The sequence below is a fragment of the Pongo abelii genome, chromosome 12 (assembly GCF_028885655.2).
Source record: "Pongo abelii isolate AG06213 chromosome 12, NHGRI_mPonAbe1-v2.0_pri, whole genome shotgun sequence".
In the NCBI taxonomy this organism is placed as follows: Eukaryota; Metazoa; Chordata; class Mammalia; order Primates; family Hominidae; genus Pongo; species Pongo abelii.
The window spans coordinates 59,843,943-59,868,502 of NC_071997.2; the positions used below are offsets into that span (position 1 = coordinate 59,843,943).

General features: G+C 34.8%; 1 protein-coding gene across 4 annotated transcripts in view; it reads left to right on the forward strand.

Moving 5' to 3' along the window:
• Positions 1-24,560, forward strand: part of EXOC6B (exocyst complex component 6B) — a 660,637-nt gene that overhangs the window by 300,086 nt on the left and 335,991 nt on the right. For all 4 annotated transcript variants that reach the window (XM_054545544.2, XM_024241893.3, XM_063713219.1 and 1 more), the window contains 3 exon segments: positions 9,815-9,898; positions 10,257-10,303; positions 11,649-11,769. In XM_054545544.2, the coding sequence (XP_054401519.1) occupies positions 9,815-9,898; positions 10,257-10,303; positions 11,649-11,769 (252 nt within the window).

The window sequence follows — 24,560 nt, forward strand, 5'->3', positions numbered from 1 at the left end:
CTGCTCTCTTCAAATAAGGGTCACAAGTTTATGTAGATTAATTCTGTAGGCTAATTGGGGCCTTTGGAAGTAGTGATATTTTTAATGATAAATTATCTATCAAAGCAAGTATCCTTTCTCCATATACAGTTTTTTTGTAAGGTGTTTTGACAATGTTGTGGCTCTTGAAGTTTAGACATTTTTCTTTTTAATTTTTGTGGGTACATACTAGGTGTGTATATTTGTGGGGTACATGAGATGTTTTGATATAGGTGTGCCATGTGAAATAAGCACATTATGAAGAATGGGGTATCCATCCTTTCAAGCATTTATTCATTGAGTTGCAAACAATCCAGTTACATTTTTTAAGTTATTTTAAAACATACAGTTAAGTTTTTTTTTAACTTTTATTTTAAGGTCTGGGGTACACATGCAGGTTTATTACATAGGTAAACTTGTGGTTTAGACATTTTTCAAAGCCCTAATACATAGAAATGGAGCTGTGACACATACCATCATGACTCTTGAATGACCTTGTCATAGAAACATTGTGAATTGGCTTTTACATCTGGGAATTCAGTGTTCCTAGATTTAAGCAATAGGGGGCATCTTGGGTTTGTTCTTTTCACATATTTTTGTAGTCTGATCTTTAGGGCAGTTCTAATGAAAGAAAATCCTGCTTTGAGCCTGCTGTGCAAATTAGCCATATGGTGAAGTGTAATATCCCGCTGAACATCATTATGGGGCTGTATGAAAAGTACTCCCCTTTTCACATGGAAGCAAATTAAAATGGCCCTTTCAGTTTTTTTTTTTTTTTTTTTTAAACTCTGTATAAACCTGTCTTCACTTCGATGCCGTGACAGTTAAAAGGGAGTTCCAGCTGCAGTCAGGGTGGTGAAATTACAGGCTTTCCCCAAGACCTAGTGGAAATATTGCTTCCTGTAGGCAGAAGCGGAAGAACAATGGTGTGTGCTTCCCTTCTTCCTTTCCCTTCCCTTGTTCTTTGTGTGGTTGTCCTTAGTTGCTTCTCAATCCAAGAGTTAATTTTTCTGTTATTGTGACAGATGTGAAGAACTCAGCCCACTCTCCAATAGACCCCATACCAATGTCTACCAGGAAAGACTCAGTAGATAAGGAGCTGTTTAGCCAAATAATGGCATAGTAAATCTTTTTTTTTTTTTTTTTTGAGATGGAGTCTCGCTCTGTCGCCCAGGCTGGAGTGCAGTGGCATGATCTCGGCTCACTGCAAGCTCCGCCTCCCGGGTTCACGCCATTCTCCTGCCTCAGCCTCCCGAGTAGCTGGGACTACAGGTGCCCGCCACCACGCCCGGCTAATTTCTTTTTGTATTTTTAGTAGAGACGGGGTTTCACCGTGTTAGCCAGGATGGCTACGATCTCCTGACCTCGTGATGCGCCCGCCTCGGCCTCCCAAAGTGCTGGGATTACAGGCGTGAGCCACCGCGCCCAGCCGTAAATCTTAATGAAGAGAATATAAGGTCTGTCCCTTTCTGCCTGCTGTGTAGGTATATTGCCCATATGAAGTAGTATTTGTCAGTATAAATTTTTTTTTCCCTGCAAAATAAGGATGTAAGATGCCACTAATGTTTAGAGGCATGGAGCTCAATAATGGTTTGAAATGTTCTGGATGTCTGTGTATATGATGAACATTGTCACATTTCATGAAGAAAGGGAAATCCTTGGAAAGGTGTTTCATCTGGCCGTCTCTTTCTCTCCCAAGAATGGGATCATGTGATTCTGATTTGATTACTGGTGTACATTTGTAACCTACAGCAGCTAAAATTCAGCTTTGAGTTTTATTAGTAGTAAATTTTACTACTTTTATATGCAAAAACAAGCCTCATTCATTTGCCCATATTGAGTGGCCTATGTTTTTATCCAGACAAGTGTCTGGACACATGGAGAAGAATTCAAAGTTGTCACTTGTGTTTTTATTTTTATATTTAAGCATTCATTCAGAGCCCATGTTAGTTCTAGCATTTGTATGGTGACAGTTTGTAGCATGTGTTGGAAGAAAAGGAGTTGGAACACTGTTGTGGAGTGAAAGTGGATCATGCTAAATTATGATGCTGGAGAGAAGATTTTTGTATGCAAAGTTCAATGAAAAGAGTATATAGAATACGACCTTATTTATATGCGTGTAAATGTACATTACATGTGAAATAGCTATCTATTTAGAATAGGGCAAACTCTGTAAGGATATTAGATCTTGGTGAATGGGCTAAATGCAAACCACAAACAAAGCCTGAAAGAAAGTATGATCTAGAAAGATGTCATCTTGCTCAAAATAGAGTTGGGAAAACAAAACAATATAAAACAAAACGAGATCTGAGAAAATATATCGAATAGGGAGTACATCAAAAAGTAAGCATTATGAGATCATGAATGGCTTTCGTTTTTTCTTTTTGCCCAATTTGTGTTATCTAGTTTTTCTACAAGTCACATATTTTACTTTTGTAATAAATAATAACTTAAAAAGATAAACAACGTAGAAAACACAGCTATAAACAAAAGGTTAAAAAAAAAGAAACTATTTCCAACGTTGCCTGAGAAGTGTGTTATTTTTTGATAAAACCCAGTGATAGGATTAATTATTGGACTTTGGGAACAGCAATGGCTTTTGGAGCATTTGACCATTTGCGCCCTTCCCCAGGTAGTACATAGGGTGTGATATAATATTAAATATTTAAATTAAATATGAATTTAGTAAATCAAGTAGCCAGTGAATTGAAGAAGAGCTTAACAGGGCTTAGAGATTATTTTTTCTCTTGTTTGGCCACTAAGGAAATATAGGATATGTGCTGTGGTTATTTAGCCCTTCTTATATCGTTTCTTTTTAACTAAATGATAAAAAAAATTGTTGTGGAGATTTCTTTATAATAATACAGTCTTTAGTATTTAGGTTAAATTCCAGATGGTATGTATGTATTCAATATAAAAAACGTTAAACTGGCTAGGTGCAGTGGCTCATGCCTGTAATCCCAGCACTTTGGGAGGCCGAGACAGGTGGATCACAAGGTCACGAGATTGAGACCATCCTGGCTAAGATGGTGAAACCTCGTCTCTACTGAAAATACAAAAAATTAGCCGGGCATGGTGGCATGCACCTGTAGTCCTAGCTACTCAGGAGGCTGAGGCAGGAGAATCGCTTGAACCTGGGAGGCGGAGGTTGCAGTGAGCCAAGATCCCACCACTGCACTCCAGCCTGGGTGACAGAGCGAGACTCCATCGCAAAAAAAAAAAAAAGTTAAACAAAGCCTTGCTTGCCTTCTATGTTTGTCTTTCTTAACTCTTACCAAAATACTTTAGATGCATAAAAATCTGGAAAGTTACACCATTAATAAGTAAGGCTGATAATTAACATTTTGTCTGAATTTAAGTAAAATTTTCTCTGTTGGGCCAATTGACTGGATTGAGAAATCTAGCTGTTAGGTGATGTGTTTTGCTGTTATAAACAGAGCAAATTGTAAGTCAGAAGATGTTTTTTACCTTTCCCACTGTATGTCTTCTAGCTTAAAAATAGGATCCTGAATTTATGAATACATTAGCCAGTGTCTTAGTCCATTTGTGCTGCTATAACAAAATACCACAGATTGGGTAATTTATAAACAATAGAGACTTATTTCTTAGGATTCTGGAGGCTGAGAAGTCCAAGATCAAGGCAATAACAGGTTCTTTTGTCTAGTGAAGGCTGCTCTTTGCTTCCAGATGACAACTTATTGCCTTATCCTCCAGAGGGAGGAATGGAGGGGAGGAACTCTTCTGCCCACACGGCAGAAGAGATGGGAGGGCACAAACCTACTCCCTCAAACTCTTTTATAGGGGCCCAATTCCATTCATGAGGGCCCTACCCTCATCACTTAATCACCTCTTAAAGGCCACATCTCTTAATACTATGTTGGTGGTTAAGTTTCAACATGTTAATTTTGGGGGACACATTCAGACCATAGCAGTTGGCAACCCTTGTGGTGCGTGGAGTTTCCATTTTAAGGCTCTCAGAGTGTGGGATAAGGGGAATTGGGGAATTGGGGTACTGCTGGTGGCTGTATAGTTCATCCTGTGCTGGAGAATATTCAAAATAATAGTGCCATACTAGAGCACATATAGGAAGATCCTGTATTACTCTGGTGTTTATTCAGTTTAAGAAGTTCAGATTATTAAACACTGGCAACTGTGTGGTAGGAGAATATTTGCTCATATTTTATAGGCCAATTGCTTGCTGGATGCTGAAATCAGTTTGTAGATTGCCTTTGGCATGTCTTTGGACCTGGGCACATCAACCTATGAGTTGCCACTTCCATAATGATGTTAGATCTATAGCCAGATAAATGGTGAATGGGCCAAATGCAAACCACAAACCAAGCCTGAAAGCTCCTCTCATTCAAAATAGAGTAAATGGGAAAACAAAACAAAATGATGTCTGAGAAAATCTATTGAATAGAAAGGGTCAAAGAACATCATTCTAAAAATCCAGAAGAAATGTGATGCTAAAAGTGATTTTCTATAGGAATCAAAAGAAAATTCTTAAAAAGAATTGCCTCTATGAAACAGGAACAAAAAACTTTAAAAGAATAAATGGAGATCGAAAAATTACATGAGGAGATGAATAGGAATACTTACAAGTAAATGATTATTGCAGTAGGAGATGAAGGGCAAATATGAAAGTAGAGGCTTATAAGAAATTATAGATTAATAATTTATTCACACTTTTAATCATTTATTGAAAATTGCATACCAGTTATGTGTCTGGCATTGTTGTAGGAGCTGGGAATACAACAATAAACAAGATAAACTGAGACTTTTTCTCATGGAGCTTGCATCCTAACAAGAGGAGACAGACAGTAAACAATATCAGATGGAGATACGTGCTAACTGAAGAATTAAAAGGGTTATGTGTTAGGGAAAATTTTCCATTTTAAGCTGAGTAGTAGAAAAGTCTTTTCTAAGTAGTTGACGTTCAAAGTTATGTTTGAGTTATCAGAAAGAGCCACACATTTCCTCATGGCTCATGTCCTTTGGAGTTTTGTGCTAGGTTCTTTTGTACTTTAATTCTACAAACATTTCTTAGAGCCCTTTCTCTAAGGGCCTTGATTACTATCTCTCTGCTAATGATTATGATTCTCTTAAGCTATAGACCCAAATATGTCAGTTCCCAAACACTTGGCACTTGGAAGTCATCAATTAAATATACCCAGTACAGAAGTTATCATTATTACTCTTCCCAAATATAGTCATTTCTCATTATTCATGGTAGTTATGTTCTATAAAGTCACTGGAAACACTGAGTGAGCGAATACTGAGCCATTGCTTTTAGGAGAAATACAGGTTTAGTTTCCTGTGAGCTTCTGGTCACATTTTCATCAACCAGTGAATGCATAACCTTGATTTATGAGTGTTTTCTGCTTAAGGACATGTTATTTAATAGATCTTGTTGATTCATTAACATTGAACTCATAGCCAACAGCACTATACTCATGCCTGAGAGGAGTTTATCTACCATGTGGGTTTTCTCTGTAGGGCACATCACAGTTTTCTTGAGCTTAGGAACACTAGACAGCACGTCAGTACTATGGTTGGGGGCCATTTTAAACAGCAAGATCATCAACCAAAAGTGCAAAAATGCAAAAAATGTGGCACTGGATAGACTATGAAAATGACACCCGTTTACAATATGAAAACTAAAATAAGAAGGCAGAGCATTGCCTTGTTTAAACCTTAGCTAGAAACATGTGCATTAGGCAACTCAAAGTTTTCACCCCTCTGCACATGTCTGTTGAATGACTATGAAAGAACTATGAGTATTGCTTTTGGGTTTACAAATAAATTTTAGCAAGTAGGCAAATTCACAAATACAGAATCTGTGAATAATGATCTACTGTTTATTCCATCTACTTATGTTCCCTCTCTCACAGATGAAACCACTGTCAAACCAGTTACCCAGGTTAGAAACTTTGTATCAGCCTTCTTTCCTTCCTATTCTTTATCACCCATATCCAATTAATTTCCAGCTTAAACCTCCTAAATACATCTCAGATTCTGACTGATCTTTTCAATTTTAATTTTTCCCTTTCTTTATTCTACTGTCTGCAGTACAACTTCCAAAATATCTAAAACTCTTATGGTTGCTAGAGTACAAATACCTTAACATAATGAAGCTTTCCTGCCTTATCTCTTGTCAGCCCTGTACTTTACACCTCAAGTTCCAGCCGTGGAGAACTTCTTGCAGATTCTTAGGATATGTGATGCCTTTTTTTCCATTCAGCCTCTTTGTCTCCTCCAGGAACACTTTTTTCCCTTTCTCTCTTTCTGGCTTATTCTTCTGACTCATTCGTCAATTAGAAGTATAAACATCATTTTTTGAAGAAGCTTTCTTTGACACTTCCCCCACCCACCACACACACACACACACACACACACACACATACACACACCCTACTTTAATCCATAGGATTCTGTAGTTCATTTTAATATAATTGCTAGTTTGTCAGTCTTCCATAGTAGTCTATAAATTCAGTAAGTACAGGTACTGTTCTCAGTGTGCCAATCACATGGTAATCACTTAGTATATATTAAGTGACTTGGTTTTTGGTGAGATTGTGTGTATTAACACAAAACTTTTGGAGCAGTGTAATACTAATGACATAAAGTAGGAAAAAATCCAAGTTTTACTTGCCTGCTTATTGTTTTGTATCTATTTGCTTATGTCTTCAGCAGCTTTTTAAAAAATGTTAATGATTGAAAGAGCTTGGAGCTTAAGTGAAACCTCTGTAGCTCATCTAGTGACCTCTCTGTGAATAGACAGGCACTTCACCAATTACTCAACTGGACTGGTCAAACATCTACGTCTCAAATTCCACCTTTAAGTATTGAGTTGACAAAATTGGCAGAGGGAATAGAATAACGAAAGGTGAATTTAGCAGCCACTAAGGAAACTCCAACTCATTTTTGTAAATGGGAAGCCAGACCTGTTAGATAAATTGGTCTTGTCTTTTGTTTGTATTCTATTGAAGGAATACTTGAAAGGCAAAGTTATACCCAGTTTAGAATTAAGTAGAAGTTCATGATTTGGTTTTTATATAGAAGTTCATCTGATGTATTTTCTATCATTTAACAAACAAAAAATTAAATTAGTATAGTATGGTATAATTAGAGAGAATGCTTTCTCTAAATTCTCAAGTAAGTGTGTCTTGGCTCTAAAGCATATTGAATATGTAATGTCACACTACAATAATAAAGGTCCTTTAGGGCTGTTAACCTTAAAATAAAAAGCCCTTTAGTGTATACAGAATGTAATTAAGATTTAATAATACTGCTATGCTGTGAAATGGTGACAAGTTGAGAATAACTTTAACAAACCAACTAGCAGTTTCCTCTTCTTTCTTAAATGGTATCATTTGCCTCCTCATTAATGTATGGATGAAAAAAGCTTTGAAATAGCTGTCCTAATGTTCAATTTCATTTTATAGGAAGGAAAAACTTGGGTATATACAGTTATAATCACTTTAGAACTTTAAAACTGTTGTTTTTAAGTTACACCAGGGTTCAACAAACAATAACCCATGAACCAAATCCAGCCTGTTGCCTGTTTCTGAAGGGCCTGTGAACTAAAAATGTTTTTTACATTTTTAAAATCAAAAGAAAAGGAATATTTAATGAAAGGTGAAAACTGTGCAAAATTATAATTTGTTTCCATAAACAAGGTTTTATTGGAACACAGCCATACTTGTTTATGTCTTGTTTATGGCTGCTTTTGCACTACACCAACAGAATTGAGTAGCTGTCCACTAAGCCCTCATACATATATTTACTCTCCTGCCTTTTAGAGAAAATGTTTGCCAACCCCTGAGCTACATTAGTGTCTTTACATGACTTAGTACCTTAAGTCGACTTTCCCAATTTTTTAGGACCAGTTTGGGAATCTAACAAATAAGTCATCTTGAATAAAGTTCTTCAATTTTTCAGGAAGGCAGAGGAAAACTAAACTAGGTATTGCGTGGCATTTATAATTTTTTTAGGTGGGCAGGGCTTTTACTTTAATCATTGATTTTATCTTATTTATTTTTAAAATAAGAGCTTGCATGAGATACTATTCTAAGAGCTTTATAACTCCTCTAAATCCTCATTACAACCATATGATGTTGGCATCTCTACAAATGAGAAAACCATGGCACACTTATTAGTGAAAGTTAAATAGTGGAACTTAAATTAGTGGTAGGAAGTTATACAGCTATTTATAGCAGTTGTACAGCTGGTAAGGGGCAGAGTCACTATTCAAATGTAATAATAGTCTCTGGTTCCAAAGTCAGTTCTCTTTACAAACACTGGTATTCTCTCTTTCCATTTTTACTCTTATTTATTTAGGAAAGCTTTGGATTAAGAGTAGAATTCAGGGCCCGGCGTAGTGGCTCAGGCCTGTAATCCCAGCACTTTGGGAGGCCCGGCGGATCACAAAATCAACAGATCAAGATCATCCTGGCCAACATGGTGAAATCTTGTTTCTACTAAAAATAAAAAAATTAGCTGGGCATGGTGGCGCACACCTGTAGTCCCCGCTACTCAGGAGGCTGAGGCAGGAGAATCTCTTGAACCCAGAAGGCAGAGGTTGCAGTGAGCCAAGACTGTGCCACTGCACTCCAGCCTGGTGACAGAGTGAGACTCCGTCTCAAAAAAAACAAAAGTAAAAATAAAAGTAGAAGAATTCAGTAATAAGTGGGGTGTGATAATCTAAACACACTGAGTTTGTATTCATTTCCTAGAGCTGCTGTAACAAGGCCTCATAAACTGAGTGGTTTAAAACAACAGAAATGTATTCTATCCCAGTTTTGGAGGCTAGAATTCCAAACTCAAGGCATGAGAAGGGCCATTTTCTCTCTCAGACTGGGTAGAATCTTTTGTTGTGTTTTTCTAGTGCCTGCTGGTGATCAACAATCTCTGATGTTCCCTGGCTTGCAGCTGCATCACTCTATTCTCTGCCTCTGTCATCACGTGGTGTTCTCCCCATGTGTCTCTGTGTCTATTCTTTTCGGCTTTCAGGACACCAGACATACTCTATTAAGGTCCCACCCTCCACTGATAGGATCACATCTTAATTTAACTAATTACATCACAATGGCCCTATTTCCAAATATGGTTGCATTCTGAAGTTCCACGAAGGACATGAATTTGGAGAAACCACTATTCAACCCAGTACACAGCTCATGAGTCAGATATTATTATGTAGAGCACTTCTCATTTTAAGCCCAGAAACCCTAAACGAAAAGTGGGAACTGTGCACCGAGAATCTTCATGCTTTTGTTTTTTGTTTTTTGGGTTTAATCTTGTGCTGGATTATAACCTAAGGGGGAATACTAATTTACCGTTCTCAATTCCTGCTTTTTTCCTGCTTCCCATTGCCCCTTTGTTCATGATTCATTTGAAAGCTGGTTTTTATTCTGGATGTTTTTCTTCTGGAATGTTCTGTAGTTTTTTAAGGAACATTTTCTTACCTGTTATCATAACTTATGGAAAGGTTGGTTTCCCTGCATTCTTGTGAATTTGAGACAGTTGATTCAGAAACCAGCTTTGTTGTGCTGGTGGTTAAGTTCTGGTAGTTTCCTTGTCAGGATATGTTGTACACATCCTTACAGGTTTGTAACTAAGGTTCAATAAATGGTAATAGTTATTTGTATTTTCTATTGTTATTATCAATGTTAAAATAGCAGATTTTGAGAAATGTGATACTACCTCAAATTCCAGACCTGGGACCTTCTCTTTTCCCTTGAAATATAAGAGTAATTGGTCCAATTGTGTCAACCCATTTTCTTTTCTTTATTTACAGGGTGCCCGGGAAACATTTGAGAATTACTACCGAAAACAGAGGCGAAAACAGGCTCGTTTGGTACTTCAACCTCCATCTAACATGGTAGGATTACCATCTTCACTTTTCTCACATTTTTACTGTTCCTCCTTGATGTCTTTTGATGTGTGTGTGTGTGTGTGCGTGTGTGTGTGTGTGTGTGTTTACTGTCATTCTGAGACCACTTTTGGTGGATGTGACTTGCAGTAAGAAAACATTTATTGATTGCTGTGTGTCTGGCACTTTTCTAAGTATTGGATATGTGCTGTCGTATTTCCTCTTCATTGGTAGATAATATTATTATTTTCACCTTATCAGATATCATCTAGGGAGCTAAGCCTTAAGAGATTAAGTGACTGATTTTAACTTAGTCTTAATGTAACAAAACAGAAACAATAACTTTTTCTTCTTTGCTTTGTTGCAGCATGAAACTTTAGATGGCTACAGGAAGTATTTTAATCAAATTGTAGGGTAGGTATATATGTATATATATTTATTGAAATTTATACTCTTTCTATACATAGAGTTGTGAATGTTGGAAAAATAAATCAGGTTTTCCTTAGGAAATTCTTTTTGTTTTCCTTTTTTTAATCCTTAAGACAAGATTTGTTTTTGATTTTCTAATGATTTAAAAGGAACACCCTGCTGGTTTCAACTTTATATTGCTGGAGGGCATTTTTGTGGATAAAGTGAGAAAAACATTGAATTGTAATCTTATTACACTTGTTTTGTTTCTTTGTTTTTGGTAGATGGAACCAAATAATCAGCAAAAGTTGGCAAACTTTTTCCAAAAGGGCCAGATAGTAAAATATTTTAGACTTAGTAGGCCATATGGTCTCTTTCACAACTGCTTAGCTCTGTTGTTATAGTGCAAAAGTAGCTATAGATGATACGTAAATGATGAGCATGGCTATGTTCCAATAAAACAATCTTTATAAAAACAGGCAGTGGGCTAGGTTTATCCCATAGGCTATATAGTTTGCCACCCTCATCTAGGGTGTATGTAGTGGTACGGAATTGCGTTTCCCAAATATCCCAATACTGGCAGCTTGTTCTAATTGCAAAATAATGACTTTGCAGTTAAAAGAAAAGGAAATAACTTGGATTCTTCATCAGGTTTATTTTTTTCAGATTTAAATTGTTTCAATGTAATTAGTAGTTATTAAAATATATCATAAAAATTCCCTAATAAAGACTTTTTTCATTAATATGAATATTTAGGCAAGACAATGAAAGCTACATTTTAAATGCATAATAACAAAAAGCCACAAGATTGTTTAAACATAACTTCGCATTTTTGAAACCTTTATACGATGCCTTTTCAAGACTTTGATGATAAAGTCCACATGACAGGAATTATTTTGATATTTGATATTTTGTGCGTTGGATTCTTAAAATATATAAAGAATACATAATATATATATGATGTATAAGCTTTTATGATCTCTTTAAAATTTGTTTTTTTGAAATGTATTGATGGCTGGGTATTTTCTTAATATAACAAAATTTGCCTCCATTACCTCTACACATTTTCCTCCCTTTTAAACTACTGGATAGCATTGTTAACATTTAATAGAAATTTAATAGAAATGTAACTCTGATCTCTCTAGGAGTGGTCATGAAGATGTCATGATCACAGACATAATTTTTAGTCCAAGTAGTCTGATTTCATTTATTCTACTGAATAAATTTCCTCAAGAAAAAAATGACCACTAACTTTGCATTTGATGGTGTCTCTTAATGCTTGTCAAACCCCAGAGAGAGTAATAAAACTGTAATTTCTGACAGCTGTGCTTTCTTTTTTCCTCAATCTTAGCTTTTTTGTGGTTGAAGATCACATTTTACATACAACCCAGGGCTTAGTAAATAGAGCCTACATTGATGAACTGTGGGAAATGGCACTTTCAAAAACCATCGCAGCACTCCGTACCCACTCGGTATGTAAGAAGCCCAAGGGAAGTTGTTATTTAGAGCTGATTATCTATATGTTCAGTGTTTTACTGCTTTAAAATCAACATATGTATGTCTTTGGAATCACTCACTTGGAGCTGTAGATGTCCTTCAAGGACATAGAAGTAGCTGCTTCAAATTATCACATTTTCTACCACTGAGCTCACTTTTATAGAAGCCCTTTGCAATAAGAAAATAGCAGCTAACGTCTATTGATTATTCTCTCTATGTGTCAGACGTTGTTCTGTTTACTTCATACATACTCTCTTATTTCATCCTCAATACAACCCTAGAAAGGTAGGTATTATTATTATTATTATTATATTTACCTTATAGTCTGGGAAATTGAACCTCAGAGAGGTTAGGTAACCAGCCTAATGCCATACAATAAGAAGTAGAAGTCAGATTGAAACCCAGATGGTCTGACTCTAGAGCCCATGTTCTTAGCCACTATACCATTTTGCCTTCTATAGTGCCTATTAATATTATAAACACTGATTTGGAGTTCACAGTTCTATTGCTACCTTTTGAAAAAAAAATGTTCATAACATATTAAGCTGCCCAATGTTCTGTTCCCGTGATCTATTGATAGATTTTAATGTGGCATATATTTTTGGTGATAATCCACTTTATTTCAGTTACAGAATGCTGGCTCTGAATTCCCTTCCTTCCTTCCTTCTTCCTTCTGTGTTTCTTAAAGATTGATTATGCTTTGACAGTGGGAATGTGACAATGAACAAGATAGATAGTCTTTGCTCTCAGAGAGTTATATTTTGATTGGAAGAGATATCCAATAAACATGTAACAAGAATGTCAGACAGTGATCATGCAATGCAGACAATGAAAATAGAATGACAGATTAGGAAACAGGTTGTTTACTTTTGAAGTGGCATTCGGAGATTAGAATATCAATGAGTCACCATTTATGCAAAGAAGACCAATTAAATGATCATTTTAGTCCTAAAGAACAGTAGTGCAAGGGCTCTTATCTCAAAGTGTTTGAGGAATAATAGTGAGGAGTCAATGACGGAAGATAATTTAGCATTAAAACAATTTCTTTAAGTGACTGTAGTATCCATCTAGTTGTGCTAGCTAGAAACTTAAAAATCATCCATGACCCATGAACTCTCTTTTCTAATTAATCAGCAGGTGTTCCAGACAGAGTAAATACTGTGTGTAAAAACCTATTTTAAGGGAACATAGCCCTCTCGGAGACCTGAAAGAAGTCCAGAGTGGATAGAACATAGGGTGAAGTAAGAAAAGAGAAGTAGGTAGATGCCATGTTATTTAGAATCTACTTGACCTTTTAAACAGTGGGCTGAATGGAATGTGTTACGTGTAGATGTGTTCAAGGTGAAGGTGGGATAACTTGGAGTAAGATGATCAGATTTTCATTTCTAAAGATTGTTCTGGCTTAAGTGTGGACAGTGGATGAGGGGTAAGAATGAATTCAAAAGCAATTACTAGGCTAGTCTAGTATTCCAGGCAAGTGATAATGATAGTTTGGGTCAAGGAGTGATAGTAAATATTGAGAGATATGGTTGAATTCAAGAGATTTTTAGGAAGTAAGATTAATTGTACTTTCTGATGGATTAGATATAAGAGGTAAAAGGAAAAGAACTATCAAGGAAATGCTTAGGTGAATGGTTTCCTTTCTTGGATGATAGTGTTAGCAGTTTTGATAGTTTGGAGTGGGGAGATGATGAGTTTACATTCGAAATGATTACTTTGTGATGCCTTTGTGCCATCTAAGCAGCAAGTTCTAGGAGATTGGTTAATATGTATGTGGGTTTGATCCAAAGAGGATATGTCATTATTGAATGTGTTGCAAATATTTCTTTCCTTTTATTTTTGCTTATGGTTTTTGTTATAGTATATAGAACTTTTAAATATTTATATATCTGATAATACTTATCTTAAGTTTAATTTTCTCTCATTGTACATGTGTAACCAAGGACTTGATCTGACATTTTTATCATTTTATTCTTCTGTTATAATAAAATCTGGCAAACTTGAAATGTTTTTTACATGTTTTTGTGTGTTCTGAGATTTTTAAAAAAGTTGCTTAACTATTTTATAATTAGATTTTTACACATTTATATGTTTACAACCACCTGTTATTTACTCTTATTTATAGTATGATTAAGGATCTCATTTTTTTTGTAGTGGTAGTGCACCCATTGTCTTCGGATCATTTTTTGAGTGCTTTACTTTTTCCCCATTGAGTTGTATGTTCTAACATATAAACATTATAAAAATATGTTTCTATATTAGAATAGAAATTTTGATTATTAAGAACATTTTAGTCATCATCCCTTGCATGGTTATTATTAGCTTTCTGATATATAAATGTAAAGTCCCTTTTTGAATATATAAATAAACTATACAATATATAATAGGTTTTAAATAGGAACATGCTGTGTTTTTCATTTAATTGATGAATATGATTTAATTTTTATATATAATATTGCATTGTAGGATTATATTATTATTTTTAATTGATTCATTTGATATTTTGGGCTTTTAAGAAAGTTTTTGTTTTTTTTTTCTAGCTATTAAAAACATTGCAGTAAATACTGTTATAAACATATCCTTACACAATTGATCATACTTAGAGCAAGTTCTTAAGAAATGAAAATAGTGAGTAAAAGTATTTGGACATTTCTTAGGTTCTAGATATTGCTCATTTGCTCTCCCAAGCTATTGAACTATTTAACACTCTGAGCAGCATCTACTAGAATGCCTATTTCCCTATTCTTTTTATTCCACAGAAAGTTATGTTTAAAAACAGAAAATAATTTCTAATTTCAGAAATTGTATCTTATTTTATTATGCTTTTAAAAAATAATACTGATATTAGGTCGGGCATGTTGGCTCACTCCTGTAATTCCAGCACTTTGGGAGGCCAAGGAGGGCAGATCATCTGAGGTCAGGAGTTCAAGACCAGTCTGGCCAACATGGTGAAACCTCATCTCTACAAAAAACACAAAAATTAGCCAGGCATGATGGCATGTGCCTGTTATCCCAGCTAGTCAGTAGGCTGAGGCAGGAGAATTGCTGGAACCCAGGAGACAGAGGCTGCAGTGAGCTGAGACAGTGCCACTGGACTCCAGCCTGGGTGACAGAGCAAGACTCTGTCTCAAAAAATAAAAATAAAAATAAAAATAAATAAATAAAAGAAAAATTAATACTGATATTGAAAATCTCTTCCATGTTATTTGTATATCTTCATAGAATTTCTTGTTCATATACATTGTCTTTATCTTATATTTTCACGTTTTTAAACATTTTACTATATATTATTGAAACATGGACATTAGCTGTTAATCTTAATGTTAACCTCATCTGATAATATGTTGTAAATATTTTTTCTTAGTTTAATGTCTCTTACCTTTTCTGCAGCTTCAAAAAGTTTTAACGTTTTTGAGTAGTTAATTTTATTGATCTTTTACTTTGTAATTTATGTGTTCTTCATTACAAAGCATATGTGTTTATCTTTATTTGATTTTAGTATTTCTGTAGTTCCTTTTTCTACAACCATAAAAAATTTATTTTAGCATAGGGTATGAGATTGGACTCTCTTTAATTATTTTGAAAATGACTCATCACTTCCAATAACATCATTGTGATAATCTACTGTCTTAGTGGGCTCAGGCTACCGTAAGAAAATATCATAGACTGGGTGGTTTAAATGACAGAAATTTATTTTCTTATAGTACTAGAGAATGGAAGTCAGAGATTAAGGTGTCCACATGGTCAGCTACTGGTGAGGGTTCTCTCCCTGGCTTACAGAAGGCTGCCTTCTCACTCTGTCCTCACTTGACCTTTCCTCAGTGTATGCCTGCTGAAGAAGGATTGCTCTCTCCTTCTCTTTTTATAAGGAGAACAATCCCACTGGATTAGGGCCTCACCTGTATCACTTCATTTGATGTTAATTACCTCCCAAAGGCCCCATCTCCAAATATAGCCATGCTGGGAGATAGGGCATTAATAGGTGAGTTTTGGGGGCAGAAACAACAGTCTGTCCATCTCTCCTTTCCCTACATGTTTTGAAGGCTACCTTTTATATATTATATTATGTATACACTAAGGTTCATTTCTAGATCATATAATTTGAATTCTCGCTCCTTGAATCAATACAACATTGTTGTGAGTATTGTATCTGACATTGTGTGGCTTAATTTTTGTTTATTTATTTTATTTATTTATTTATTTTTTTGAGACAGAGTCTCGCTCTGTCACCCAGGCTGGAGCACAATGGTGCGATCTCAGCTCACTACAACCTCCGCCTCCCGGGTTCAAGTGATTCTCCTGCCTCAGCCTCCCAAGTAGCTGGAATTACAGGTGCCTGCCACCATGCCCGACTAATTTTTTTGTATTTTTAGTGGAGATGGGGTTTCACCATGTTGGCCAGGCTGGTCTTGAACTCCTGGCCTCAGGTGATTCGCCTACCTTGGCCTCCCAAAGGGCTGGGATTACAGGCATGAACCACTATGCCTGGCCGGCTTAATTTTTTATAAGATATGTGTGTCCTCTTAAATCCTCTTTTTAAAATATGCTATTTATCCCTTTATTATTCTTCCAGTCAACTTGGGAATCACTTTGTTACAACCCTTCCACCTCTAGTCCCACCCCTAAAAATTGAGATATAATTTGGTTGTGCGGTAAATCTGTAGATTAATTGACACATTTCAGGCTCTGGTATTTTTCACCAAAGAAGATATGTATTTTTGTTACTTATTTGCCTTTCATGTCTTTTGGTAAAATATTTAATAATATTTCCCATCAAAGTACTATTTTTAGGTGTTTTATTTATTTATTTTTTTGCAGGTAATATTTTGTGGAAGGTTTTTTTTCCCCCATCATATTTATTAACTAGTATTACTGTCATTCTGTGGGAGAAAAATTTCTGATTTTGTTTGTTTATTTTATATCTATCCATTTCACTGAATTCTCTAATTTTATTTTGTTTCCTGAAAAAAGTTATCTTTCCTTTAGAAATCAGATTCATTCCACGCACTGTCTTTTTTTTTTTTTTTTCTAAAGCAATGTTTTTTTGTGTTCCTGATACATTTGGGAATGTAACAGATCTCTAAATCTCTCAGTAGAAAAACGCACGCTCTCTTCTTCAGCATGCAATTTTATTTGATACTATTAAGAGCAGGACACTTTTCAAGTGTGCTGATTTTTTTCAAAGTGTAGATCTGTGGAGAACATTAACCTTAAGGGAGTTTTTTTTTGTAGATCTATTGTATATTCTTTTTGACTGAAGAATAAATGACAAAATACCTTCTTTTTAAAAAATCATTAGTTCCGCATTGATCTGTAGAGGTAAAAAGTAGACTAGTGGTTGCTTAGGGATTAAAGAGGTGATGGCTGAAAGGTACGTATGGAGTTTCATTTTATTATTTTAATTTTAATTTTTGGTTCTGGGGTACATGTGCAGGATGTGCAGGTTTGTTACATAGGTTTCATTTTAAAGTAAAGAAAATTTCCAAAGTTTGACTATGATAAGGGTTGCAGATATCTGTGAATATACAAACAATTAAAAACTATTCAATTATGTACTTTAAATGGGTGAGTTGTATGGTATGGGAATTATATCTTGACAAAGTTATTAAGAAACAACTCAGTATTAACACAGATTTACTCATTGAACCATTTTATACATTAAGAGACAAAGTGTTGGTACCACAAATGCTGACTATATTTCATGACACTATTTATTTTATTAGTAGTACCCAGCAAACAAAATAAGAACAACCCAAACATCAAATCAGATCTCAAAAACACTCTGTCTATGTGACTACATTATTTATCAAATGTGTCTATATTTTCTAGCATTATATATGGCTGTTTAAAATTACTCTTTACTTTTTCTGATTAAATTATTAGTATAAATTGAAACATTTTGAAAGATATGATATTTCATGTATTAATATGTGCAACATTCTTAGTGCTGATTTCAAAACATAAGATGTTACATAATCTACTTCACTTAGTAAATTTAGCAATATATTAAAAGATTTAATATGCCTAGTATAAAGGAGAGTTCATTTCAGGAATGGTTCAATATTAAAAGATCTGCTAATATGATTGTTAATGATAATATGATAATACTGAAAAGATATTTTTAAGATTCAACTATACTAATCAACCTAGTCCTTCAGTCCAAAATATGAACAAACAGCCAACAGTCGAAAACCAATTATATCACATGGGAGACAACAATAAACAAATAGAATGGCCGTTCTTTAGCAAATACAAATTATGGGCTGGAAGAAAAATTTACAAAGTAATATTTATGATTTTAGGAATGTAGAAGACTAGGTTATTAATACCAATCCCTCAGCCGGAAACAATTGGAAATGCTGCATTTTATATATAACATATAAGATATTCATTTAAGTCTTAAAGTACTTAATAAAGATAGTAAGGAATTACTCAGCTAAATCGAAGGGAAATAAGTAGATAGATAGGTTAAACACTCAAGCTGCCTTTTCGTTGAGGTAACTTCTTAGTCCAGAGTTCATAACTCAAACTTGGATTTTCACAGCCTCTTGGGCCTATTCAAGATGGAGAGTCTAATATGCTGCCCTTCCCCCATTAAGCTGGAAAGGGCTATTCCTTTCAGGATAAAGGTGAACCAGAAGTAGAAGAAAAAACAGTCAAAATTCTTCCATCAAAGAAATCTCCTATCTAGGCAGTTTTATCTTCAATTTTGTTCTTATAAATACTCGGAGAATAGACACGAGGAAATGCCAATTCATCTTAATTTTTTTTGCATTTTTATGTTTTTTCTTTTCTCAATCCTGCTTCTTCTGTATCAACTCCTTTTATAATGCATACATGATCTTGATAATGAAACCAGATGAGGGTAGTATAAGAACTTGTAAATGCATAAATATAGATCAGAGTTATTTATAAATATAAATCAGGTATCTTAAAATATTAAAAACAGAATCCAGCCATTTACAACAAGCATTAATATATTTGGTTGAGTTTCTAGTAGCAAATGCTAGCTTAGTTCAATATTACAAAGTCTATTAATATAATGCACTTAATTGCAGGTTAAAAAACAAAAAATATATAGTTATTTCAGTAGATACAGAAAAGCAATTAATAAAACATACAATAAACTTATGGTAAAATTTCTTAGTATATTAGAAACTGGAGAGAATTCCTTAAACTAATAAAAGCAATCCTCCAAAACGTATTCAAGATAGTCAGGACCCCTTTGGAGAAATTCTAAAATGTCATTCAGAAATTAAAATGCGTTAAAGAAGACCTAGGTAAAAATGAACCATGTTCATTGATTGGAAGAGTTATTATTACAACGATATCAGCACTTTGAAAATTGACCTATAGATTTAATTTAGCATCAATCAAAATTTCTATAGTTTTATTATAGGGAAGATGGGTACCTTACAACCTAATTATAATATTTCAAACTAGTACAAAAGCCAAGAGCAAGTGAGAGATTCCTTAAGACTGAGAATAATGTATTTGGATATCAAGACAATTGAAAAATCATATTAAGATCCTCTGATATTGTCATTGGATAGATAATGGACCTTCAAACAGTCTCACACATATATGGATCCTTGGGATATATATTAGGTGGCATAGGAGGTCAGAGGATAGAAGACAGACTTGAATGAATAGCAATGGGACAGCTGACTGTCATGATGGAGGAAAATATACACCAAAGATTGAATTTCAGGTGGATAAAATATGAAAATGTGAAAGCCAAAACCATAAATCTTTTAGAAGATAATATGAGAAATATCTTTATGATTCAGGATATGGAAGGAGTTCTTAACTGAAAACTAAAAGCACTGTCCATAAAGGAAAAGATTCAGACACAAAACATCAAACTACATTAAAATTATAAGAAAAAAACCTCACAAAAGATAGTAGGAAAATATGCCACATAGTGAAAAATGGTATTTGTATATAACAGCACGAACTAATTTGGAATATATGAAGAATTCCTACCAAATCATTACAATAAAGATAGACATCTCAAAAGAGAAAAAATGAGCAAAGGACAAACAGTTTACGAAAGAAGGAATCCACCTGGCTGGGAAAACATGTGAAAGGTGTTCAGTCGTCTTAGTATATCGGTAAAATGCAAATTAGAACCAAATGAGGTAACATTATTCAAGAATTAACAGTACTAATGTTGATAAAGATATGGAGCAATAGAAATTCTGATACACTATGAAGGGAATAAGTTTAAGTTGATAAGACACTTTGAAAAAAGTGTAATATCTTATAAATTTAAAGATCCCCATGGATCAACTTTTCTCTAACTATATTCTCTTCAGTAATTTGCCATAATACACCATAATAAACATGCAAGAATATCTTTCCAGCATTGTTGGATTTTAAAATGAGAAATGATTTAAATGTCCATCAGTAGTAAAATAGATAATCTAGGTTAAACTCAAACACTGGATACTAGAGAGCATGAAAATAACCAAAGTATAGCTATATACAATAGCGTTCATGAATTTCACAAATATAATGTTAAATGAAAGAAGCGAGAAAGAAAATTATACATATGGCTTATTTCCACTTATATAATGTTGAGAGAGAAAATATTGATTAAGTCTCAGTATTTAGGTGGATACAAATTAAGGACAATAGGAGAATGAAAAGACTACAGACTGAGAGAAATCTTTGCAAATCACATATCTGTTAAAGGACTGGTGTTCTAAATATACAATGACCTCTTAAAATTAAACAAGAAAACAAGGCCAGGCATGGTGGCTCATGCCTGTAATGCCAGCATGTTGGGAGGCCAAAGCAGGAAGATCACTTGATTCCAGGAGTTTGAAACCAGCCTGGGCAACTTAGTGAGACACCGTCTACAAAAAAAATTAAAAAATTAATCAGACATGATTGCATGTGCCTGTGGTCCCAGCTACTCTAGAGCGTGAAGTGGGAGGATCTCTCGATCCCGGGAACCTGAGGTAGTATAGTGAGCCATGATCATACCACTGCAGTCCAGCCTGGGAGACAGAGTGAGACCCTGTCTCAAAAAAAAAAAAAAAAGAAAAAAAAGAAAGATGCTTATCATCCTGTGTCATCAAGGAAATCCAGAATACGAACCACACCAAATGCTGGAGAGAATGTGCAGCATCAGGAATTCTCATTCATTGCTAGTGGGAATGGAAAATGGTACAGCCAGCTTTGAGGACAGTTTGACAGTTTTTTATAAAACGAAACATAGTCTTACTATATAATCTAGCAGGTGTATGCCTAGGAATTTTTCCAAATGAGTTGAAAACTTACATCCACACTAAAACCTTCACACAGATGTGTATAGCAGCTTGTTATAATTGCCAGAACATGGAAGCAACCATGTTTGTCAGTGGGTGAATGGAGAAACAAACTGTGGTACATTCATATAATGGAATATTATTCAGTGATATAAAGAATGAGCTATCAATCCATGAAAAGACACAGAGGAACCTTAAATGCATATTGCTAAATGAAAGAAGCCAATCTGAAAAGGCTACATACTATATGATCCCAACTATATGACATTCTGGAAATGGCAAAACTATGGAGACAAGAAAACTATCCCTGTTGCCTGGGGGTTGGGAGATGGAGGGATGGGATGAATAGGCAGAGCACAGGGTATTTGGGGGACAGCAAAACAGTTCTCAATGATAATATAATGGTGGAACATATCAATTTATGTATGTTAAGTCCCATAGAATATATAACACAGAGTAAACCCTAATGTAAACTATGGGTTTTGTTTAATAATATTGTGTTGATATTGGCTCATCAGTTATTAATTGTACCACAGTACAATTGTTATATAGTATTTCAAACTAGTACAAAAGCCAAGAACAAGTGAGAGATTCCTTAAGATATCCAAGATATTATAACAGGGGAAAAATGATGGAAGCAAGCCAAAGGATGGTATGAATCCAAAGTAAAAATTGGCTTCTTAGAAGTTTATGATGATAAGAATTGAGATATTTAATTCAGAGATTAAATAGATGAGACTGTATATGATGCTGATCAAGAAGATAAAGTCAAATGCTGACCCCAAAATACAGAGAGCAAAGACACAGACAGAAAATAGGAAAGGAAAGTTAAGAAACAAGAATAGTTGGTGTAGACCTTTGGTTGTATCTAATAGAGATTTAGAAAGGAAAGACAGTGATGAAAGAAGGGACTGTAGTAATAAAATAAAAGAAAGGGAAATTCCAGTGTAGTGAAAAAAGAGCAGATTCTTAAAGTTGGAAGGATACATTGAGTGTCAAACAGGGTAAATGACGGGAGACAATTTTTCATATTGGAAATTTTATATTTTAGTTAGAGGGCAAAATAAAGGCATTTTTAAATATGTGAGGATTCAAAGTTTACTCTTTACCCATCCTGTATTTATTTTTATTTATATTTTTGATATATAGTCTCGCTTTGTTGCCCGGGGTGGGGTGCAGTGGTGCAATCTCTGCTCACTGTAACCTCTGCCTCCCGGGTTCAAGCAATTCTCGTGCCTCAGCCTCATGAGTAGCTGGGACCATAGGCATGCGCCACCATGCTCAGCTAAGTTTTGTATTTTTAGTGGGGATAAGATTTTGTCGTAATGGCCAGGCTGGCCCAGAGTTTCTGACCTCAGGTGATCCGCTGGCCTTGGTCTCCCAAAGAGCCAGGATTACAGGTGTGAGCCACCACGCCCAGCCTCTTTACCCATCCTATCTTCAAGAACTTCTTATTCTTCAAAAAATAAAAACAAAATCCAAAATATCAGATGAGATAGGGTTAAATAAAATGTATGCCAAAAATTAGTACAATTCATAGATAAATCTAAATTACGTACTATTATTTGTAATTAATGCTATTAATTCCTACAAAAGGAGAGACATCATGTTTAAGAGTTTTTTTAGGCCAAGTGTGGTGGCCCATGCCTGTAATTTCAGTACTTTGGGAGGCCAAGGCAGGCGGATTGCTTGAGCCCAGTAGTTTGAGACCAGCATGGGCAACATAATGAAACCCCATCTCTACAAAAAATAAAAAAACATTAACCAGGTGTGGTGGCCTGTGCCTATAGCCCCAGCTACTTGGGGATACTGAGGTGGGAAGATTGCTTGAACCCAGGGGGTCAAGGCTGCAGTGAGCTATGATCCTGCCACTGCACTCCAGGCTGGGTGACAGAGTGAAACCCTGTGGGGAAAAAAAAAATGTTTTTTTTTTTTTTTTTTGGTTGTTGTTGTTTTTTTAATGAAGACTCCAAATTTTACTTCAAGTAAATAATGGGCAAAAAGGATATAATTTATTAACCATGAAAAGATAATTAAAAAGAGCTGATCCAATAAAAACACTAGTGGAAATTTTAAAAAGCATACCGAAAAGTGGCTTGAGTAGGTTTGTAAATGTCAGTAATCCCAGGTTTATCAATCCATTTGTGTTACTATAAAGTAATACTTGAGACTGGGTAATTTGTAAAGAAAAGAGGTTTATTTTGCCCAAGGTTCTGCAGGCTGTACATGAAGTATAGTGCCAGCATCTGCTTCTGGTGAGGACCTCAGGAAGCTTACAGTCATGGTAAAAGGCAAAGGGGAGTTAGTGTGTCACATTGTGAGAGAGGGAGCAAGGGCAAGGGGTGGGTTTGCCAGGCTCTTTAAACAACTGGCTCCCATATGAACTCATTACCTCAGGGGAGGGCACTGGGCTACTCATGAGAGATCCAAACACCTCCCACTAGGTGCCACCTTCGACACTGGGGATCACATTTTAATGTAAGATTTGGAGGGGACAAATATCCAAACCATATCACTAGGAAATGACAAAGCATTAAAAAGTTTTATACTATGTTTATAGGAGATATTCATAAATTAAGATTAGCTGAAAAGATTGAAAATAAAGAAGGGGAAGCAGAAGTGGTGGTATTCTACAAGGAAAATAGAAATGAAGTTGAAGATCTTAAAATGGGATAGAAGATGGATATTTTGTATTGATACTAGTTTTAATCTAATGAAAAGGTAATAGCCCTTTTATAAGGAAGCATCAATATGTATAAAACAAAAACTGTTAGTAATATGCAGAGAAATGGACAAGCTGCATAATTGAGGGAGAATTCAAAATACCTCTTTCAGGACTTGAGACACCAATGAGAGAGCAAGTAACAAAAATTATAATTAAAGAATTTGAATCTCAAAATCAATGAACTTTTACAATAATGACATACACATCCTGCCCACAGAAATTATTTTCCATGTCAGTTAACTTTTCTGATTTGTTGATATGAGGTTATACATGGGCATTATTTGTAATTTTTATTTTCCTCTGTACTTATTTTCTCTTTTGTATTTCTCACATTTTTTATTTTTATTGTTTAATCAATTTTGTCTAAGATTTGTTTATTTAATTGATTTTATTTTTAACTTGGTCTTTGGTTTATTTAATCAAATCTTCCATATCTTTTTAAATTTCATTAGTTTCTGTTTTTAATTTAATTAATTTTATTCTCTCATTTACTTATGGTTCATTGGCTTTCCCCCATAGTTTCATCAGTTCAGTGCTTAGTTTGTTTATTTTCAATCTTTTGTGTTTTGTGATGTTTACATAAAGAAATACAAATTTATTTTGGAAATGGTTTTAGCCACATACCGTAGTTTTTGATATGAAGTATTTTATAGTTGTTCATTTTTAAAAGTGTCAATTTTGTTTTCTTCTTAACCAAAGAGTTATTTAGAAATGCATTTTTAAATTCCCAAGTGTTAAAAATATAGATCATGGTTATTGAACTTGC